At 46.7% G+C, this 20,713-nt stretch overlaps 1 protein-coding gene across 1 annotated transcript; it reads left to right on the top strand.

Moving 5' to 3' along the window:
• The first annotated feature begins 10,326 nt into the window (after positions 1–10,326).
• LOC126543341 (Golgi-associated plant pathogenesis-related protein 1-like) lies at positions 10,327–18,489 on the top strand. Its single transcript, XM_055078363.1, has 5 exons — positions 10,327–10,482; positions 14,230–14,288; positions 15,450–15,686; positions 17,335–17,464; positions 18,114–18,489. Exons 1-5 carry the CDS (start codon positions 10,410–10,412, stop codon positions 18,356–18,358), a joined length of 744 nt encoding a protein of 247 aa, XP_054934338.1. The 5' UTR covers positions 10,327–10,409; the 3' UTR covers positions 18,359–18,489.
• Positions 18,490–20,713: the final 2,224 nt, after the last annotated feature.

Below are 20,713 nucleotides of genomic sequence, written 5' to 3'. Positions count from 1 at the left end.
ATTATATGGATACTCAGGCGCATTCCTGCCGTTGCCGTCGCCCTCATGTTCAAGTCCAAGGGCGATAACATCGTGACCGCGCGCCGCATGCTGTATGTGCGAGTGAAAGCGTAGGGAGGATGGGGGGGCTGGAATGGGTGAGACGACGATGGTGGCTCAGTCTTATGTGCGCAAAAGAGAAAAGCGGGGAGCAAGCGCGCCGCCTTCCGTCGCGCGCGATACATCGGGGGGAGCGGATGGAATGGGAGTGGGATCTAGGATTCTGTGAATCTCTAATTGCGCAACATGTTTATTTACCTTGTTTGACGCATTGTATACACTGACTTTTTTTAGATACGTAGATTTATTGGAGACTTATACGTATGTTTAAATATCTTGTTGCGGGGGTTTTTGTATACGTGCAGTGAACTTTGTTTCCAGTGACACTTTTTGCCTTTTATCAAGCTGTATATTCATTTGGTATATTCCATTGTATCTTCGCATTTCTAATGTACGAAGGCGAGTAAAATGAAAGTGAGCCAACCCACCCCGCGCAATAATTGTTCGTCCAACCTACACGAAAACAGGCGAAAAGCTAGGGGCGAATACGTTGAGAGAATGCTAGCCCAGCTAGACAATACAGTATACACGGACGCCGCCGTATATCCACACGGAAGAGAACGCGTGGCCGCGACGGTAGTGGTTAACAAGGAAGGAAACCCGATCACGTATGCCACGGCAAAGGTCGCTGGCACAGCGGAGGCCGAGGACATTGCCGTAGCGCTGGCGGCAGCGGAAGGTTATAGAACAGGCCGATCTCTCAACATACTGACGGACTCAAAAGAGGCGTGCAGGAACTACACGAGAGGCAGAATCAGCAAAACTGCCCTCAGAATACTCAGCGGAGCCACCTCCGCCGAGAAGGAAAAGCCCAGGCACAAACTAATCTGAATCGCGGGTGACGTAGGCATAGGGGGGAACGAAAGGGCAGACAGCCTAGCTCGAGGCGAAGCGTTCTGAGCAGGACGGTCTAATGCCCCGGAGACCCACCTACAGGCTTGCGAGGGGGGATACGCAGAGACCCTGAACTTATATAGAGGAACTAGAATTAGATATCCGCCACCACACAAAGCCCTCACAAAGGAGGAAGCGACCAGCTGGCGCAGACTACAAACAAACTCCTTCCCCAACTTACACGTGCTTAATAAGATGTTTCCGACACAATACAGGGCCACCTGCCCTTGGTGCGGTGCCACACCTACACTCTACCACATCACCTAGGAGTGCGAACGCAACAAAGCATTCCACAAACACGAACACCCGAGTGCGGAGCAATGGGAGAGTCGGCTCACCAGCATCGAGCTCACGGCCCAAAGGGCCCTAGTGCAGCACGCGAGCGATGCAGCACGACTCAGTGGAGCCTTGGAATAGGGGCCCACCCTTGCTGAAGAGAAGTCTCAAGTCGCCAGCGCCAAGAAGATGAAGACGACGGAGACCTCGTAACCGCGAAACTCTTAAAAGACTCAATAAAAGTTTTCACTCACTCACTCACTCGTCCATTATCTGCGAGGCATGCACGTGACACAGAGGCATCTCTCTATTACAAAAGGGACACGCAGGGGTGAGTATCAAGGTTGTTTAATGCTCTCATACACTGGGTTGAACATGGCTGGACATAATGGACATGGACATAATGGACGCTCTAGAAGTTCAGCAGCCTGGTGCCCTGAGGTTTTTGACAGCTGAAGGTGCTTCCTAAAAAGAAATTAGTCGCCGTATGACTGCCGTGTCATTGGTCTCTGTGAATCGTTCGAGCAAACGGGTAAAAGAACGTTAGCAGTGTGTTCAATGGGGCTGGTTGGTTCATCTTTAGAATAAAAACAGGAACAGCGCAACACAGGACGAGCGAGTAAACAGGACAGAGCGCTGACTAGCAACCAAATGCTAGTCAGCGCTCTGTCCTGTTTACTCGTTCGTCCTGTGTTGCGCTGTTCCTGTTTTTATTCTAAAGGTTAAAAGAAGGACGTGAAAGTTGCAAAGACGATCCAAGGCCGGGCCAAAGCCATCGTGCAATCACCTCAAAGAAAATTGCAAAGGTTGATGAGCTGATGAGACAAGAACGGAGGATAAGCATCGATGAACTGGCAGAGCGTGTGAACATCAGTCACGGTTCAGTTCACGCCATAATTCATAAACATCTCGGTTATTCGCTCTTGTGTGCGCAATGGTTGCCCAAGATTTTGAAATACCGCTAGAAGATGGAGAAGTTCGCGCTGCCTTGACTCATCTGATCCGGTATCACAATAAGGATGACGACTTCTTGTCTCCAATCTCCAATTGTGATCGGGGACGAGCCATGGTGCCACTTCTACGAGCCTGAAACACGACAGCAAAGCTTACAGTGGAAACATTCAAATTCACCACCTCCAAGAAAGGAAAGGCCGTCATTTCCGCCGGAAAGGTGTTGTTGACTTTTTTTTCGATCGTCAGGGGCCATAACTGATAGAATTTGCTGAATCTTGAGAGACTATCAATTTGTTTAGTTATCGTAAAACGTCAGATCGGCTGCGTGTCACAATCAAGAACGAACTACGTGGAAAATTGACGAATGGGGTCATCTTGTTCCACGACAATGCCGTCACCACGTCGCTGATGTGGTTAATACAAAACTGGCAATGTTCAAGTGGGAAACGCTGCAACATCCGCCATACAGCCCAGACCTGTCGCCTTGCGACTTCCACTTTTTGGAGCATTTGAAAAAACAGCTCAAGCGAACCAGATTCGTGTCGGACGATGACGTGAAAGAGCCAGTTGCGGATTTTTTGAAGCACCAACCCAAGGAATTTAATGAGACGGGAATCACGCGACTCGTTAGACAACGGGACAAATGTCTAAATGATCATGGAGACTACTTTTAAATAAGGTACCCCGTTTGTCATGTATTCGCATTGGCTGACTTTCATGTGACTCGCCCTCGTTTATATTGCAGAACTCCTGCTTTCTATACGTGCTCTCTGTTGCGGCTATAATTTCGGTGCAATTACTCACGATACACGACCGGTGACAGCTGCTTCTGCGTAATACATTGGAACAAATGATAGCGTCATTGAGATTTTTCACTGGCCATAGCATATGTACAAAAGTGTGAACAAGGTTCTTGAGTGACAAAGTTTGTAAAGTTTGTAAAGTTTCATTACAATATTTGTCTTCAACTTGTTCATTTCATGGACTTTACATTCTTCATATCAGTGGCATGCACTGCCTTGCTGGTTTCGAACTGATAGAGTTCTAAAGTTCGCGTGATTTTCTTTACTTATTGAATATACAAAAACATGGAAGCATTGATATCAGTTACTTTGGGCACAATTTTCGGCACATACAAGTATATTCTTTTATGAAAAAATACATATTTTACTTGTTTTGATAGTGCGTAGCGTTAAAGAATTAGTTTGCAGCATCTTTAGCAATGACAATGCAGTTATTATTCATGTATTTGATTCCCAGACAAATTGTTTAAGAGGAAGCTTTAGCTCGCGCCCAACTCCGAGGCGGCCTATTCAAACACATGTAAAACGCAGAAACGCTTTTCTGTGATAACTCCCGCATCGCTTTTAATGAAATTTGTTGCATCTGAGAGAGAAAGTTAAGTTCTAGTGTCTGTTGGAAGCGGAATTTCGATTTAGGGCCTGAACATTGTTTAAATATTTTGAAAAACTCGAACGTTAAAAAAAGAAATAGAAGCACAACGTTTACAAACTAATAGTTCTGCATCAAGCACACATGTCGCTGTTCAGTAAACGGCACCTATTATAACAGTCAAAGCGGACAAATTTGGTGTGTCAATTCATATCTTACGGGAATTGGTTACGTTGTGTACAAGGATTCTGCGAAACCCGTATTTCCATAATGCTAAATTTCTGGAGATTCACGTGTAACATAGAAATTTTGTCCGGTGTAGATGTACTATTAGGTGCAATTCACAGAATTGTGATATCATTTTTCATTGCTGAGTTACATAGTTTTAAACTTGATAGTTTAGATTTCTCAAAATTTGCGATTTTGGTGCATTTTTAATAAAGAATTGACAACCTAAATGAAAAATTCGAAACCATCAGTCACTAGAATTTGTTTTTCTTTTAAATGCAACAAACCTCGTCAAATTTGGTGCATTGGTTGGCGAGGAAAATGAATTCTCCTTCTACATGTATTTAGATACGAGCACCCAAGCTTTAAGGAGGAGACCGAGCTGCAATGTGAGCCCCCCCCCCCCCCCCCCCCCCCCGAAAAATGTTTCTGGCTACGCCACTGGTATTTAGATACGAGCACCCGAACTAAAGCTTCCTCTTAAGGAGGAGACCGAGCTGCAATGTGAGCCCCCCCGAACAAAATTTCTGGCTACGCCACTGAATAAATCCATATCTTCCTCTTATTCTCGTTAAATAAGTGGTTATGAACAAACAGCAGTGAGACAAACACTCGCAGTCCTATACGTCACCGGCACTTCTTGTGCAGTGACATTGTTCCTTTGTTTACTGCTCTAACAGAGCATGAGAATTAAAAAAAAAAGAACTTTTGGGCCTTCTTAACTCCACTTCTAAAGTAGATGTGACAGCATTTCCAAATAATATTGAATCTGCTCAACGTTAAAATCAAGGGGCGCATGGATTAAAGTCGATTAATGCGGACCAGCGGACAAACTGAGGTGGTTTAGTGAGATGAGTGGGTGAGCTAATGTGAAATAGTGGGATTGGTGTGTTTACTTGGATTAGAGGAATTAGCGGGTCGGTTAAGGCGGATTAGTGGGTCGGACCAACCTCGATATTTTTGGGGTCCTAGGCATTTGCAAATTGTGCGGCGCCATCACTCTCGACCAAACAGAAAATTTAGTTGCGCACAAAAAAAAGCCGGAAGGATTTTAGGTGACGACAACCTAAATGCTATAAAATGTATTTCTTTATATCTTATTTATGCCAGTGGGCACCGGGGCGCTGCCCACTGACCAGGAGGCTACATGCCTGCCTGTCAGAATATTGCGGCGAGGATGCATTATTTGGAGACGAGGTGCGGCCCGTCACTGGTCGGCGAGGGGAGTGGAGCACAAGATAGCACAAGGCGGCACCGCGGCGGTTACGTAGAGCCATTGTTGTTGTATTCCCCCAAGAAAAGAACCGCGGGGTATGAAACTGCGGGTTTATGAGCCAAGAATGAAATTAACTTTAATTATAATAATGAACTAAAATAAATAAATATAGTTGCGGCCATAAAGAGTAATGCTTTCACATTCACACACGTAAGCAGCCTCAAGTGTCCCTGCGAACCTTTTATTTCGCTTCAGTTAGTGTTGTAATCGTTGGCCTCCCATGGAAAACATTTTGCTGTGGATTGTGCAGTTAAGTTGGCCGAGCCACAGCATTCAGAAAAAGAAACGTACATTATGAATCTGTGTTTACACCGACGTGACAGAGAAACGAAAACGCAGCACTAAAGGAGTAAAACAAAAAACACTCCTGATTGTTTTTTAAAATCCCAACCCATATAAACCCGTTTTAACCAGTTCAAACCAGAACAGAATGGCGGTCGGGAACCGAACCCGGAACCGAACCCGAAAGGCTTGAACCCGAACCCGAACCGAACCCGAAAAAATCCCGGTTCGACACCCTGAACTTGTAGCAGTGCAACTACGCCGATAGCGGCGACGCGAATGTGCCTCGAGTGTTCGTAGAATTGCATTTTTGGGGACAATAGAGTAAATCCCGGATATATCGAACTCTGTTATATGGAATTATTGTTTATATCCCCTTGGAAATCTCATTCAAAAGTATAGCGCTGTGCACTACGCGTGTATTGAACTCGCCCCGGTGAGTGCTCTTCTTTTAGTGGGTACGCGATCACTTCCTTTGCTGTCGGAATATTTAATGTCGACGAAATTACGGCACTATTTTGCCAGATGCTGTCAAACAAGACATTGAACCTGATGGTCAGGACATGTCATGGAGGAAAAAAAAGCACGGTGTGTGTCTAAGTGTATTAAACGGCGTAGACGCGGCCTGGCACGCGCGATCAGCAGACAACTGCGCTGACGGCAGCACAGTGCATATCCACACAGGCTGGTTTGTTACGCAAAAAAAAAGAGGTGAGGCGTGCAGACAGGGCACAAGAGTAGAGAAGTGGACAACACGAACGGCGCTGGTTTGCTTCTGCACTGACTCCATTTCTACCTTGAATAAAACGCGCTACAAGCACGTCAAGGCGCGCGAGGCACGCCGTGAGCTCTCATTCGGGCGACGTGGGCTTGTGGCGATTGGTAGAGCACACTGCAGCTCGATTGACTTATGACATTCGTGTGCAAAAACAAGTAAACCTTAATGCATACGACACAGCCCCGGGGAGGCAAAACCGTAAATTGCTGCTTTTCACGATTTCGGGAAGTTGTCCGAAACGTGCGGAGGTTTCAGATAATTCTTCAGATGGCGTATTTAATATTTAGAATGATATATATATATATATATATATATATATATATATATATATATATATATATATATATATATATATATATATATATATATATATATTGACACGTGTACTTATATTTAACGGGCGACCACATTCGCCGGCTAACAAATGTTATCGCACAGCGCTGGACGCGTCTGCATGTATCCGAAGTTTCTGGAAAGTTATCGATGCTTCTATCCGCTGTTTGTTGTCGCCGAACCTTGTGTTATCTGATTTCATCGCGTGACTCGAATGTTGTAGAACTTTGTGGAAGGCATGCGGGTCCCAGCGATTAGTCTGGAACATTCGATGGCTGCTGTATAAAAACCGACGCACTTGACCCGCTGAGGAGATTTTTCGACGATCGCCGACTGTGTTCGCCGCTATCGTTGTGCTTTAAGTGTAGCCTGTTTTGTGGGCACAGGTTCGCCCAATAAAAGCTAGTTTTGTCTTTCACAGTACTGCTACTGTGTTCTTTGGCGTCACTACCACGTGACAATATATATATATATATCGAACTATTTCGCTATCCCCTTCGAGTTCGACATATCCGGATTCGACTCTATACTTTAAGATCGATGGTTGTTAACATGAACCATGCATCTGAGATGAAGCTTTAGCTCAGGGCCAACTTCGGTTTCCCCCATTCAAAGACATGTAAAATGCGAAACGGCTGCACCACAACACCACACCCATATTGTACGCTATGAAACGGCATCGCGCATCAGAAACTTCCGAGTGACTTCACCTACGACGAAAGCATTATCATGCTTCGAAACGGAAAACAAAGAATATGAACCTATCGAACTTCCACTCTGCCATTGAAGAATTCACTTGCTGTTTCCTGTATATTATTCCTTATCCAACACCGGTCTGAACCTCAAGATGTTCAGACTGGTGTTGGGTGTTATGATTCAGACACAGGCGTGTGCAGTACAAATATACAGGTATATTTAATTCCGCATTTCCAGCTTTGACAGCAGTCATGCTGTCTTGTTGTCGGACTACTGACATATTCAACAAACAACGCAGTACGGAATATGAACACTACAGAATAGAGAAGTTAGAAAATACAGGTAGAAAACTACAGAAAGAGAAAGACAAAAAGAAATGAGAAAGAAAGTAGAAAGAGGTAGAAGAGGTAATTCGAAAACGCGAAAGTGGTTCATGGGTGACCATTGACTGAGTAAGTTAATGTGCGTGTCGGTGGGTAGTCGTCGAACGATCCACTTCTTTTTCCAAAATAAACATGTGACCTCTTCAACATGGGGTCATGACTGCAAGGATGTTTACCACTCACTACTCGGTTGTCCCAAGAACACAACGCATAGACAGTGCCTTGAGCAAGAACCGAATTTGACTCGCATCGACTTTTCTCTCTTGTCAAGGTGCTTGCCCATGGCCTTCAAAATTGCGTCGCAATGTTATGAAAAAACTTCAACGCTTCTTTGAAGATGCTAGCATTTGCGACGATTATTGACTCTACTGTGTCGTGAGTAACATTATTAAGGGGAAAGCCTTAGACGGCTCATGGGACGAGAAATCGGACGTCCGGCGTTATGGCACCAAAATTCATAGGGAGTCGGACCCTCGACCTTTGGTGCCCGTCGAACCCACACCCTTTGGTGTTAATTAAGGCGAAGTTAAGGCACTCGAACCAGCCGAACCCCCGACCTTTGGTCGCGGTCGAGCCTACTACCTGTGGGATTAATCAAGGAAAATTTAATTAAGGCACAGTTAATTAAGGTACTTAATTAGGACACTCGTGTCCACGACCTTTGGTGGGAGTCGAACCCACTTGGAGATATGGGCGAACTGGCCATATCTCCCAGTTGGATTCCATTTGCCATTGCGAACGTCGAGTCAAACCCACGGCCTTTGGTGGGAGTCGAACCCACTTGGCAATATGGGCAAACCGGCCATATCTCGAATTTGGATTCCAATTGACATTGCGAAGGTCGAGAGTCAAACCTACGACCTCTGGTGGGAGTAGAGCCCGCGACCTTTGCTGTTAAAGCGAAGTTAATTCAGGCACTCGAACCAGCCGAACCCCCGACCTTTGGTTGGAGTCGAGCCCACGGCCTGTGGGTTTAAGGCAAAGTCAATTAAGGTACAGTTAATTAAGACGGAGTTAATTATGGCACTCCTACCCACGACTTTTGGTGGGATTCGAACCCTCTTGGAGATAGAGGCGAACCGGCCATATCTTCAAGTTGGATTCCAATTGACATCGTCAAGGCCGAGAGTCGAACCCACGGCCTTTGGAGGGAGAAAACAAGTAATAGGAAGTAACAACGCATTAGGATGAAAATATCAATTAACAGAATGAATGTCTAATGAGCGGGTAGGTTTTCCCTTCATCCTCTTTGGCGTATGCTACAGAGGATGAACACTGTAGACGTATTTTTTTATTCTATGTTATCAATAAAGCGAAAAGGTGTGCGTAGCCGTCGCCAGCAAACGGTGACAACTCCTCTATTTATGCGTATATATATATATATATATATATATATATATATATATATATATATATATATATATATATAGATATGGTAACAATGTTATTTCAGTACAGTCGCTCAGATGTAGCACAAGGCCTTGTGACTATGAGGTCGAGCGAGGTGAACGCACGTAATGTCCAGCGCACCGTCATGAGTAGAGACCAAATGTTTAGGCACTAGAACTGTGGTGTAAGCACGTATATAGGTGCCAAATATTGTCGTAAATACAAGTGTTAAGAAGTTCGGCTGCGCAACGGAGGATAAATTGATTTTATAAGATAGCCGACCCCTAGCTAATGAAATTCACTTTCTTTTCTCGATAAAACGGAATGAGCCAAGTCCCGTAGGTCACCAGATTTATCCGAAATTTAGTGTGCGCAGGCACCACGTGAAAAGTTGTGACAGGAGTGACAAACTAGCCCCATCTCAAGATGTTCGGGTCGAACATTGCGCATTTCTTCACTTAGTGTTGGTTCGTATACAGGAAAGGAACGCTCAGCATCCGCCGAAGTTACGGGCGCACATTTGTAGTTCGAAACCTTTGATGATCTAGCGCCCTCTGAAGTTCCAGAATGTTCGCTGATGACAACGTTTGACCGTTCTTTCAGTGCCTAAACACGGGATGTTGTCCAAGGCAGATTGAAGTTTCGAACTACTCTGTGAGCAACAGGTCCATTGGGGATGGTGGCAAATCTTTGCTGAACGTCCTAAATGAGCCCCACATTAGGGTTCAGAGTTGCGCCAGAGCACACAAGTTTCTCGATGATGTCGGCTAAAAACGTGAAGTGAGTGAGTGCATAAGTACGCCAAATCACCTTCAAGTTGTCGTTACAGGGCAGTTCGAGCCCTTCTCACAGCGATCGTCTCGTCTGCTGTACAATAACAGTATTTACAACAACGAAGTGTTTGTGGTAAAAATCGGCTGGCTTCAGCCAAGTTTCCCGGTTGGTAATAACTTTATATATAAAGAAAAAAAAACAATTCAGTGGTGATTTAATTACGTCGCATTGACGATGGTACGGAGCAGACCGTCGTCAGTAGCACTATATATTTATACTCACAGTCCTAATGCTTATGCATTAGTGAAGGGCTAGGACAAAACTTAGAAAAAGACATTTTTAGGCTCCGAAAATCCAATTTAGGCACCAACATCGGAATAGGCACAATAAATGTGCCATTAAATGTGTTTCTAGATCCAAAGTTCGTGCTTATTTGTTAAATAGGCACGACAAGGACGTAAGGAGAAAAAATAGGGATTTCGCCTAAAAGTTCCGCTCTCTAGTTAGTCGTATCTTTGTCCTCGTCGTCTCCGAGCCATGCGCGTTGAGGCCGCCAGGAGCGAAGCGGAAGAAAAGGAGGACGCGGCCTCCCCGATCGGGCCAGCAGCGGCGGCACCCGAGGCGGCGAGCGTGGCCCCCCCACTGCAGGGCCCCGATGGGCGACTTCCTGCGCCGGGTCGCGGACACCCTGACGTGGTGCTGCACGTGCCGCCGGCCGCCTGCCACCGGTAAGACCCCATGCACCGGGTGGCGAGGTCGAGCGATTACCACAGGCAACCACGTGGGTCTAGCGGTGCATAACAGTTCTCGGAACGCGAAAACTCGGGAAGGGATTTCTTCGCTGGCTTAGAGCCTGCCATTAACGAATGCGTGCAGTGTGGGACCTACCTTTTCAAGCGGCAAATTATTTCAAGTTTCTCGCACTTTCCGCGCTCCGAATGCTTTTGTGGACAGATGTGACCATCAGCGTGGGCGTCCATCTGGCGCCGCGCGATGACCGCGCAATGGGTTCCACTCGGCAAGATGTGTTCCACTTGGCCACACATTAATGCAGAGACAGCTCGGTACGCATTTTGGTCTCGAGACCAGAATGTACGCTTACACCATTGCAACGTCAAATAAAGGCGTCTGTGCTGAGCCACGTGCCACGCTGAAACTTCGCCCCAAGTACGCGCTCCGAGTCGCCTCACGCGCAGTCCCGGCAGCGTATTTCCAACTGCTCGTAGGTACAACGGGGCGTGGAACTTGCGGAGACGACGGACGTTTGCGCGCATGCGCGAGTGAGAGCGGGTGCGAGAGAGGAAATGTGGGGAGTTTTGATTCTTGAAAATACGACTCTGCCTAGGTACTACGGAGGAGTCCCTTGGGGCGCGGTGTATGCGCTTGTCCCTAGGCGCGCCGTGCCGGCAGAAGTCGCGGGGCGCGGTTGTGCTGAACTTAGCATCGCAAGTTGGCGGCTCGACGCAATCATATTTAATCGATCATGTTTTTACTAATGAAAACAACGTGTCATTATTTCGCATTATTGGCGGCGCCTCCAGGACACCAAAGCGGCAACGGGGATATCAAAGCTAGAAGCCGGACTGGCCCGTGGGTTGGGGCTCGCAGAGGCCTGCGCCGCCTGCTTTAATATAACCTCAGGTGCTCTCCTGAGGCCTCCGTTTGCCGGTTACATGTGCCCTCCTGGAGCAGTGCTTGTAAAAAATCCGATCTATCGTCGCGACGAAAAATTCGACCCGCGACTTATAAAACACCAGTCAGAACATTGTCCCTTCAGACACAGCGATCACCAAGCGGCGTCCGCGCCCACTGCCTCACCGCGCGGGCAGCCAGCGGCGGAGCGTATAAACCAACTCGACCGAACTCCGCAATGCCGGCATGTCAGGGGACAAACGAATACAACGCAATCTAAGAAACCTCCTCCGTAGTGCCTAGGCTGAGTCATATATTCAAGGAGCAAAAGTCCCCAGATTTTCTCTCTCGCGCCCGCTCTTACTCGCGCCTGCGCAGAAACGTCGAGCTCCGTCAAAAGTGGCACGCCCCGTTGTACCTACGAGCAATTCTAAATACGCGTCCCGGCAGCGCATGCTTGCGCGTGGGGCAGCGCAGGGAGCGTACTCTTCTGTCGGGCCTGTGATCAGCGTCGTGGTGTCCACGCCTTGAAGATAACGCCTATTTATGCCCGTACTAACACATTTAAGTAGTTTTTTTCCACGTACAGTAGAGCTTTGGAATTCTCTACCCGGTAACATTCGTTCACTATCGCTGACAGATTTCATAGCTGCCACTGGTAAGCGCTTCGCTAACATCTAAAGCGCTTCTTTTTGATCAGTTCTATTTTTGTGCTTATGTGTGTTTTTAATGTGTAATGTTTAGCAATGTATAATGTTCACACTCCTACTTATATCCCTATATTGGACTGCAGTATATCTAAATAAATAAACAAAAATAAATGCGTTCCATTCAAATCCATTCAGCGCTGTAATGCTACCGAGGTTACCTAAAGGGGCGAACATTACTTGCGCGACGAATCACAATGTGGAGGCCGATAATTAAAAAAAAAAGCATCGCTATGATTACCTCTTTAATTATTCACTTTAGGGTACATGTTGCAATTTAAGCCGAGCAGTAGTGAAGTAGTGTTTGCTTAGCGGAAATCCTATATTAGCTCCATTTTTGAGACATTCGTCCGTATAATGCGCTATGAAAAAACATCAGCGTTCCAGCTAACAGTTCCCCCAAGGGCTCCTTGTGGAAGTTTGGACCGATCACATCTAGAACGCCAATGCATTTGTTATTAGATTTTGGGGATGTGTACCTCGAAAGTTTTAGGATTTCTGCTAAATAGACTGTTCGGCTGAAATTTCGCAACTGCAACACATCCCTGAAGGGAATAACTAAAATAAAAGATAAAACAAAATTTTAAAATATCTCCCATTGACGTTGCGAGATCTCATGCGGGTAATTTCCGCCTCGTCAGATGTCCACTTGAAAAGGCGGAAGGGTGTTGCCACAAGCGATTAAAGAAAGCAGTTCGAACTAACACACACACAGTTCGAACTGTGTGTGTGTGTGTGTGTGTGTGCGCGTGCGTGCGTGCGTGCGCGTGTGTGTGTGTGTGTGTGTGTGTGTGTGTGTGTGTGTGTGTGTGTGTGTGTGTGTGTGTGTGTGTGTGTGTGTGTGTGAAGTAGCTGGTAAAGCAGTCATTCACGTTTTCGTACTTTGGTTCCAGGAAGACAAAATTTCAGAAATTCGTCAGAATTGTGTATAGTCGGTGAAAAAGCAAAAAATGCAGCGGTAAATGCAACGAGACCCAACCCAAAAATAATTTGCATTGGTGGGCCAGTCAATTACGCGTGCGCATCTCCAAGATCTCATGGCGTAGCCGAACTACTTCAAATATTGGCGTTGCCCGAGAACTGTTTGGAGCTCGGAGGCACAGGGGGCCGATGCAGTCGTTCTGTAGGCGGAGTTGGTACTAAATTATTAGGCTGTCACCGACTATGATTATATTGAAAAATAAGTACAACTGGTATACCGGACGATTTCATTTGAATATTTAAACAAGGAGTTAACCACTGCGAGGGTGCTTTCTTCACTTCATCCTTCAGTGCGGCGTGCACCAGATGGACGAGTAGCCGTCGCAATCGATTATTTAACTAAAATTGGTTTACCATTTAATTAGTGGTGCGCTGGAAGCAACAGCGGTTTACGCGAGCTTAACAGCATTAAGGGTTGAGATATTCGTCGACAAAAAATCACCTTATTCTGGCTGTGGTACCGAAACGGCGCACAAAGAGGCGCTGAAGCACAGGCCGTCACTTGAGGGAAATGGGCGCTGTGACGCCTGCTTTAAAGGAGGCCATCAGATTTCTTCTTGCGATAGCAATTATATCGAGACTCCAGGCGCATTTTCGTATCGAGACTCCAGGCGCATTTTCCGTATCAGGGCGAGAACACCGTCGCCGCGCGCCGTATGCTGCACGTGCTAGTGAAAGCGCGGTTAAAGCAGGCGAGGGGAGCCGATATGATTACGGCTCAATCTGGCGCGCGCGAGGGAGGAAATTCCGTCGCGCGAAAGGCTGTGGAGGGATGGGAGGGAGGGAGCGGCAGTAATTAGAAAATTGATTAACCGACTTTAGTTCATTGATGAACAGACTGCGACGGCTACTCGCTCACCTAGCGTCTGCCGCACTGAAGGGACGAGTACGCAAGATGGAATCCTTGCAGCAGTTACATAATCTTTTTTAAATGTCTCCGCTGAAAGGAACAAAAAAAAAAAAAAAAGAACGGTCAGTATTTTCAACGCGAGCCTTCTCGGAGAAGGTAAATGTCGGACAGAAATCAAGGTCTATTTAGTGGTCGTAAAACTCATTCGTACTTAGAAATTATGGGTTTTCGCTGATTACAAAAAGAAAAATTAGAAGCTATGATCCTCTGATCGACCCAATTAAGTGAATTTGTGCTGCTTCCAGGGTTACGCGACGACGATTTCCCGACTACGACAATATTCAAGACCGTCAGCTACGACGATGTGAGTACGCACTTGACGGTTCAACGTGAACTCTATAGTATATACGCTATGAAGTTGCCTTGCACGCGCAAGGTCTGATTTTGTCTTGATACGCACGCTCAGCGGAAGCTTCCATTTTAAGTGCACACTGTTTGTTACATTAACCTCGCCGGTGTAAGTGGATTAAAAAATATTGCATTGCATTACGAAGCGCGGAAGACGCATACATGATGATAGCGAATCACGAATTACGAATCACGTAATAACACTGGACAACACAGCACCCATCACCACACACACACACACACACACACACACACACACACACACACACACACACACACACACACACACACACACGCACACGCACACGCACACGCACACACGCGCACGCGCACGCGCACGCGCACGCACACACACACACACACACACACACACACACACACACACACACACACACACACACACACACACACACACACACACTCTCTCGTATCCCACTTGCGGCCAGTTGTTTTTTCATTCACTTGCATTTCCATTAATTTATTATTTTTTAAATTCAATTAATAAGTAATTTGTTGGGCTCTTATGCTTTGACTAATAAAAATCGGTCCCCCTCTGTATCCTTTCTTCTAGTTCACGCACACGCACACACACGCGCGCGCACACGCGCACATACGTGCGCACACGCTCACACACGCGCACACGCACACACACACACGCACACACGTATAGTAGAGTTTCGGATTATAATTTCCATTAAAAGAATAGTTGAAAATGCATCAGTGACAGTTAATTTATTAACAGATCTGATTATCAGTCCCACATGATGAACCATTAGGGACCGGTTAATTATGATACTGTACCTGGACCTGTCCCACCTCCCTTAAGGTAAAAATGGCAACTTTGGTTTTGTGCTTTCATAGATCGTTAGATGGTGCCAAGGAGCTCGGGAATTCGAACTGAAACTTGTTTTGGCGGGAACTGCTATTTGCCACGCAATGCAGGCGTGGCAAATAGCACACTTACCCCCCCCCCCCCCCCCCGCACGCATGCACACACACTGTTTTTTGGCGGGGGTTGGCAAATTATGGAAAGGAATGAAGGTGATCTGGTGACTCGTCGTCGATCCGCTCAGTTCTGATCACCTTGGCACCGCCTTCCTCGTATCTCTTCAATCAGCATGGACGGCGCATTGTAGCGACCAAGACAGTGCAGAGCTCGATGCTGCGCAAGAAGATCATAAACCACTCGGATGGTACTAAGGACATCGTGGAGGAGATCATCACACCGGGCAGCCAGACGATGCTGTCGCGGGACCGGCCCCTGACCGAGGCTGAGTTCCAGAAGGACTCGCTCGACTGGCACAACTACTACCGGTCGCTGCATGGCGTTCCTGCGCTCCAGCTGGACGCCAAGGCAAGATGAAACTCGCGCATCGGTATAATTTCATGCAAAGTTCGGGGCGGGGGGGAGGCGTAAAGTATGCCGTGCAGTATGATGCACTAAATTAAGGAGGCCTCGTAGCAGTGAACATTCCAACTTCGCCGTGCGCAGTCGGTGCTGGCCTGGCGCATTTTGGATTCCACACAGGACACAGAAATAGCTGCGTGGATGCACCAAGCCACTGGGCCGATTTTGGCCATGCATGTGTGTCCCAGCCTGTCAGGACTGAAGGATTGAGGAGAAAGGAAAAGTAAAATAAAATAAAAGAATGACATTTTTTAAAAATTTTTATTTATAAATTAACCTACATTCGCTCAAGGGCTTTAGAGTGCAAGGAGGGAAAATAGAGCAATTTCATTTCAGTTTGTAATCAAGGTATCGTGATCAAGTCAAACGCGTAAATTCTTTCGTTATTTTTTCCATCGTTTGGTGGTGGCGGTCTGCATTGTAAATGAGAAGCGGCTCAAAAAGCGAAGCAGAGAAACAGAAAAACAAAGCTCAACCAAGTGTCGACGCTAAAGAAGACAAGGTCGTCGTACGTAGTGGCTCAAATGATTCGACGATGAAATGTTGTTTACATCTCTCTATGCTCTCTGTTTATGTATCTTTCCGGTGTTCATTATTTACTAATTTCGTATCTTGTTCGAATCATATTTCGCGCCCAATTACGTCCACCTTGTCTTCTTTAGCGTCGACACTTGCTTGATCATTTTTTTAACCAAGAGGCCAGGTGGGCTCATCCCGGAGAGTACAGTCTATGGGTGCAATGTGATTAATTTTCCACTATACTGGTGCTAATTGCTCCCGTACCGTAATTTTACCTACTTTGCAGAATTTTACATACTTGGTGGTAGAACGCAAAAAAAATGCCTGTGTACTTAGCACTTTAGCACTTGTTCCAACGTCACCAAAAGTCGAACGTGCCGCTTCCATGCGTTCATTGCGTAGCCTCGGAGGTGGCAGACCTTTATTTCTCGTTTCTAGTGGACACCGCCGAAGCTACCTTCCAGGCACCATTGCCTTGCCTGAGCTTTGCTTAGCCGAAGTGAACTCGCTCCAAAAGTGTGCCGTACGGCAGCTTTGCCTCAACATGTCTATATCTAGGCGGTGCACCCTTTACAGGGGTATAGTTCAAGGTAGTTAATTTTCGACTTATTGGTGCTAATTACGCCCGCACCGTTATTTTACCTACTGTGCGACTATTTCCCACTTCTTGCCTCGATGAGGCTTAAATTTTGATGCCTCTTGTGACTCACTACGACGCTCTGGAGAAGGGAAAGGGCCGTTTTTTTTCTGGAAGTGTTAACAAGATACCTAGATCCCAGATACGCGAACCGTATGACGTCAGTTAAGAAGACTTGTCTTCAAAAAGAGCCGACCGCAACGATGCTTTCAGCATACTGTTACCTACCGTATACGTCTTAATGAAGAGTTAAACTAGTACAAAACTTATGCGAAGAAACTGAAATAAATTGCGCGTAAACCCACCGTGGAATCTGGCGCTTATTCACAACGACAGTTACTGTGTGTTCTTCCTTCCACTCGAGACAATATTTTTGCTGCCATCCAGCGTCGATTCCGCATGACAACTACGCTCAGCGCGCTCGGCTCGTCTTTGCAGCTGAGTGCTATGGCGAAAACGTGGGCTATCACTCTCGCCAAGGAAGATCGCTTTGAACACAGCCCGGACACGGAATGCGGCGAAAATGTGTACGTCAAGTGGTCCAGCAACCCCAAGCATCAAATCACAGGTGATCGCTGGGCCCCAGAGCGTGTAACAGAACCTTGTCGCATAATTTCTTACGAAACATTTAGCCATACCACATTTAGCTATGCACCAGAGAACTTAAAAAGTTAATGTAACCACCATGCTGATCTGTTTGACAGTAAAAACAATGCAACATAATTCATTAATGCGGTGACCATTGCGTCAGCGTGTTTTCTCTATCGCTGCACCGCAATGAAATGTGCTACTTATCTGACTCGTGACATTACACTAAAGAATGTGATATCGTTTGCTCTAAAGTGTTTGTTTTCAATGTCATTCCTTTATATTGACGTCAAGACAGAATAAAAATCGTTTGTTGGCATCGTGTTTGTCTCTACTCGACTTCGGCCCATTTTTTTTTTACCTTCACGTTTATGCACGGACCTCCAATACGCTCCTGTATGAGGAGGACGTGATATCGCAAAGGAATGGGACGTAGGAAAGCACAAATACACGCGTTTCAGAAGCTCCTCTAAATAACAACTCTATCTCGTTCAACCGGACCTTTTCACGACGGATTCATTTACGTCCTGTGCGTTCCGCGCCGCCCAGCTGTTGCGATCTTATAGACTGCAGAGATGCCAGTCGGACAGGCGATGGAAAGCGCGGTGGGCGCGTCTTGGTCTGTGCAGGGCGCGAGGCCGTCGAGTCGTGGTACAGCGAGATCTCCGAGTACCGCTGGGACGGCACTGATCCGGACATCGACGCTGTCGGCCACTTCACGCAGGTCATCTGGAAGGAGACGACGCGCATGGGGTGCGCGCAGGCCCGAGGTCCCACGAACAAGATTCTCGTCGTGGCAAATTACTCGCCACCCGGCAACGTGGTTGGCAAGTTCGCCACCTGTGTGCCGCCGCTGCAGTATTCAGCGGCTTGAGAAGAGGGCCTCTGGCCTTTCTCGTGGCCGCCTCGAAATTCGCCGGCATTCTTCGATGCGAGAGACTGCAGAATTTTTGGTCGCACGAAGCGTATAGGATAAACTGCTCGCACATCAAATAAAAAGGACGCTTGCGGGTCACATTCGCTTTCGGCATTCGTTTGATCATATCGGCACGATTTCGCTCACAGAGGCCGAAAACACACGAAGTGACAGACATAAGCGCAAACTCGTAACCGAATTTTATTAGTGGGGCAGAGGGAAATTTATGTTGGTAGTTTGATACTCGGGACACAGCGGTAAATCCACCGAATTGGCTAGACAGCACAAGACTTCAAAATCATCCCTTTCGCGTGGCTTCGCTTCTTGCACTGTGTCGTCACGGTGCCTACTGAAACCCGCAGATGGTAATTATTAGCATGTGTTGGTAGATCACTGTCACACACATTGCTAGGTTGTTCGTAACGCACAGCTAGTGACGGTGAGGCTAGGATAACTAGTTCGGCAAGTTCGTCGCTTAAACAGGTCATGGCATAAAACTTCGCTTGGACTCGTTGCATGTACTAAAGTATTAATGCACTGTGCCTTTTTCACTGAGCTAAACGGCACAGTGTGACGTCATTGCGCAGTAACAGGAGATGAACATCTCGACGACTCTCGCGCTTCCTGATACTTCGTTCAGTTCGCCTGCGATAGTAATGCAAGAGGAGGATGTTTGCACAGCATTTAGGCGCTTAGGCACATTTGAATTGGATTGGATTGGATTTCCTTCTTCGATGGCGCGTACCCACTGCGGGGGATTGGCCAAGATTTGGACGGTATTAGGAAGATGTTGGTAGTACAAAAACTGGTAAAAGCATCATGTGGAAACGGATAAAAATAAACTTTGAAGAACTTAAGAAAAACATCTTAGGCACAGCATTTCGCCTTCTTTCACGTGTGGGCCATATGGAATTCCTCCAGCCGTCCTAAAAAAACCAGTTTCATTCATAATACGAAGCAACGACGCGATAGTTTGCACATTTCGACTGCATCGTATCGGTTGGAGTAAAGATGCAGAGGTGTACGCGAGCAATATTCTTTCGAGAGGAAGCAAGTTTTCTTCAACTTCTACTGTCTAGTTCACATCGTCCTCGATCTTGTAGGTGGCACCCCCGCTGGTAGAAAAGTGCAGAGATACGGCATCTTCTTCCTCCTCCTTCCTATCCTGCCTTTTGCTTCATACCGCTGTGTGTGTGTCAGTCAGTCAGTCAAGAAATTTATTGAAGTCCTGAGGAGTTTCAATCCGATGGAGATCTTACGCGGGGAACTCCTCCGGAAGAAACCGTAGGCGACGCCCAAGTCGGGACGGGAACGTGGAAAACTTTATTGAAGAAGAGAAAAATAACGGAAAAGAAAAGGCTGCCTACGTTTACCGTCTTTCAGTTTGGTGCTGGTTTATGGATCACCTGCGGAACGGTGGCATCAGCCAAGCATACCTTTCCAAGTGCACTACTGTTGTCTCGTGTAGCATCGGCAGAGGCGCAATATTAACACAAGTCTTTGCACAGTTTCATGCGGTATCGCGGTTGAAGTAAAACGTTCGCAGGTGCGCGGGATGTGACCTCCTATGGTTAAGAAGAAAACTTCAATCATTGAAGAAGAAAACTTCAATCATTGTGGAAGGGGCGTTCCCGGGTGGTTAAGTACAGAGATGAGGCTGTTCTTTGTCCTGTTTGTTTTTTTGTTAGATGCATTCTTGTGGTAAACGCTGTTTCTCCTGCTTCCCGAATCGCTAAGTTAAACAGAGTGTATATATTTATTGAGTATGTTCATTTTTGTGTGGGCTAATGCTCTTTGTTTTGGATATAGTAGTTTCACTTTCTTCTTTTTTTGTACTGTATTCCATGTTATAACCACTCCTGCATGGGCCCGACGAGGGCCTGCAGTATCGTAAAATAAATAAATAAATAAATAAATAAATAAATAAATTTTCATATCCTGCCTTTCGCATTTTGCTGCGGACTGATCGCGCTCTCCAGGAGCAGTATTTCTCTCTGCTGTTACATCGGCGAAAACTTGCGTTTTTAAACACACACACACACACACACACACACACACACACACACACACACACACACACACACACACACACACACACACACACACACACACACACACACACACACACACACACACACACACACACACACACACACACACACACACACACACACACACACACACACACACACACACACACACACACACACACACACACACACACACACACACACACACGCACGCACGCACGCACGCACGCACGCACGCACGCACGCACGCACGCACGCACGCACGCACGCGCACGCACGCACG

The sequence above is a fragment of the Dermacentor andersoni genome, chromosome 1 (genome assembly GCF_023375885.2).
Source record: "Dermacentor andersoni chromosome 1, qqDerAnde1_hic_scaffold, whole genome shotgun sequence".
NCBI classification, from domain to species: domain Eukaryota; kingdom Metazoa; phylum Arthropoda; class Arachnida; order Ixodida; family Ixodidae; genus Dermacentor; species Dermacentor andersoni.
This window is presented reverse-complemented; position numbering and strand designations above follow the sequence as displayed.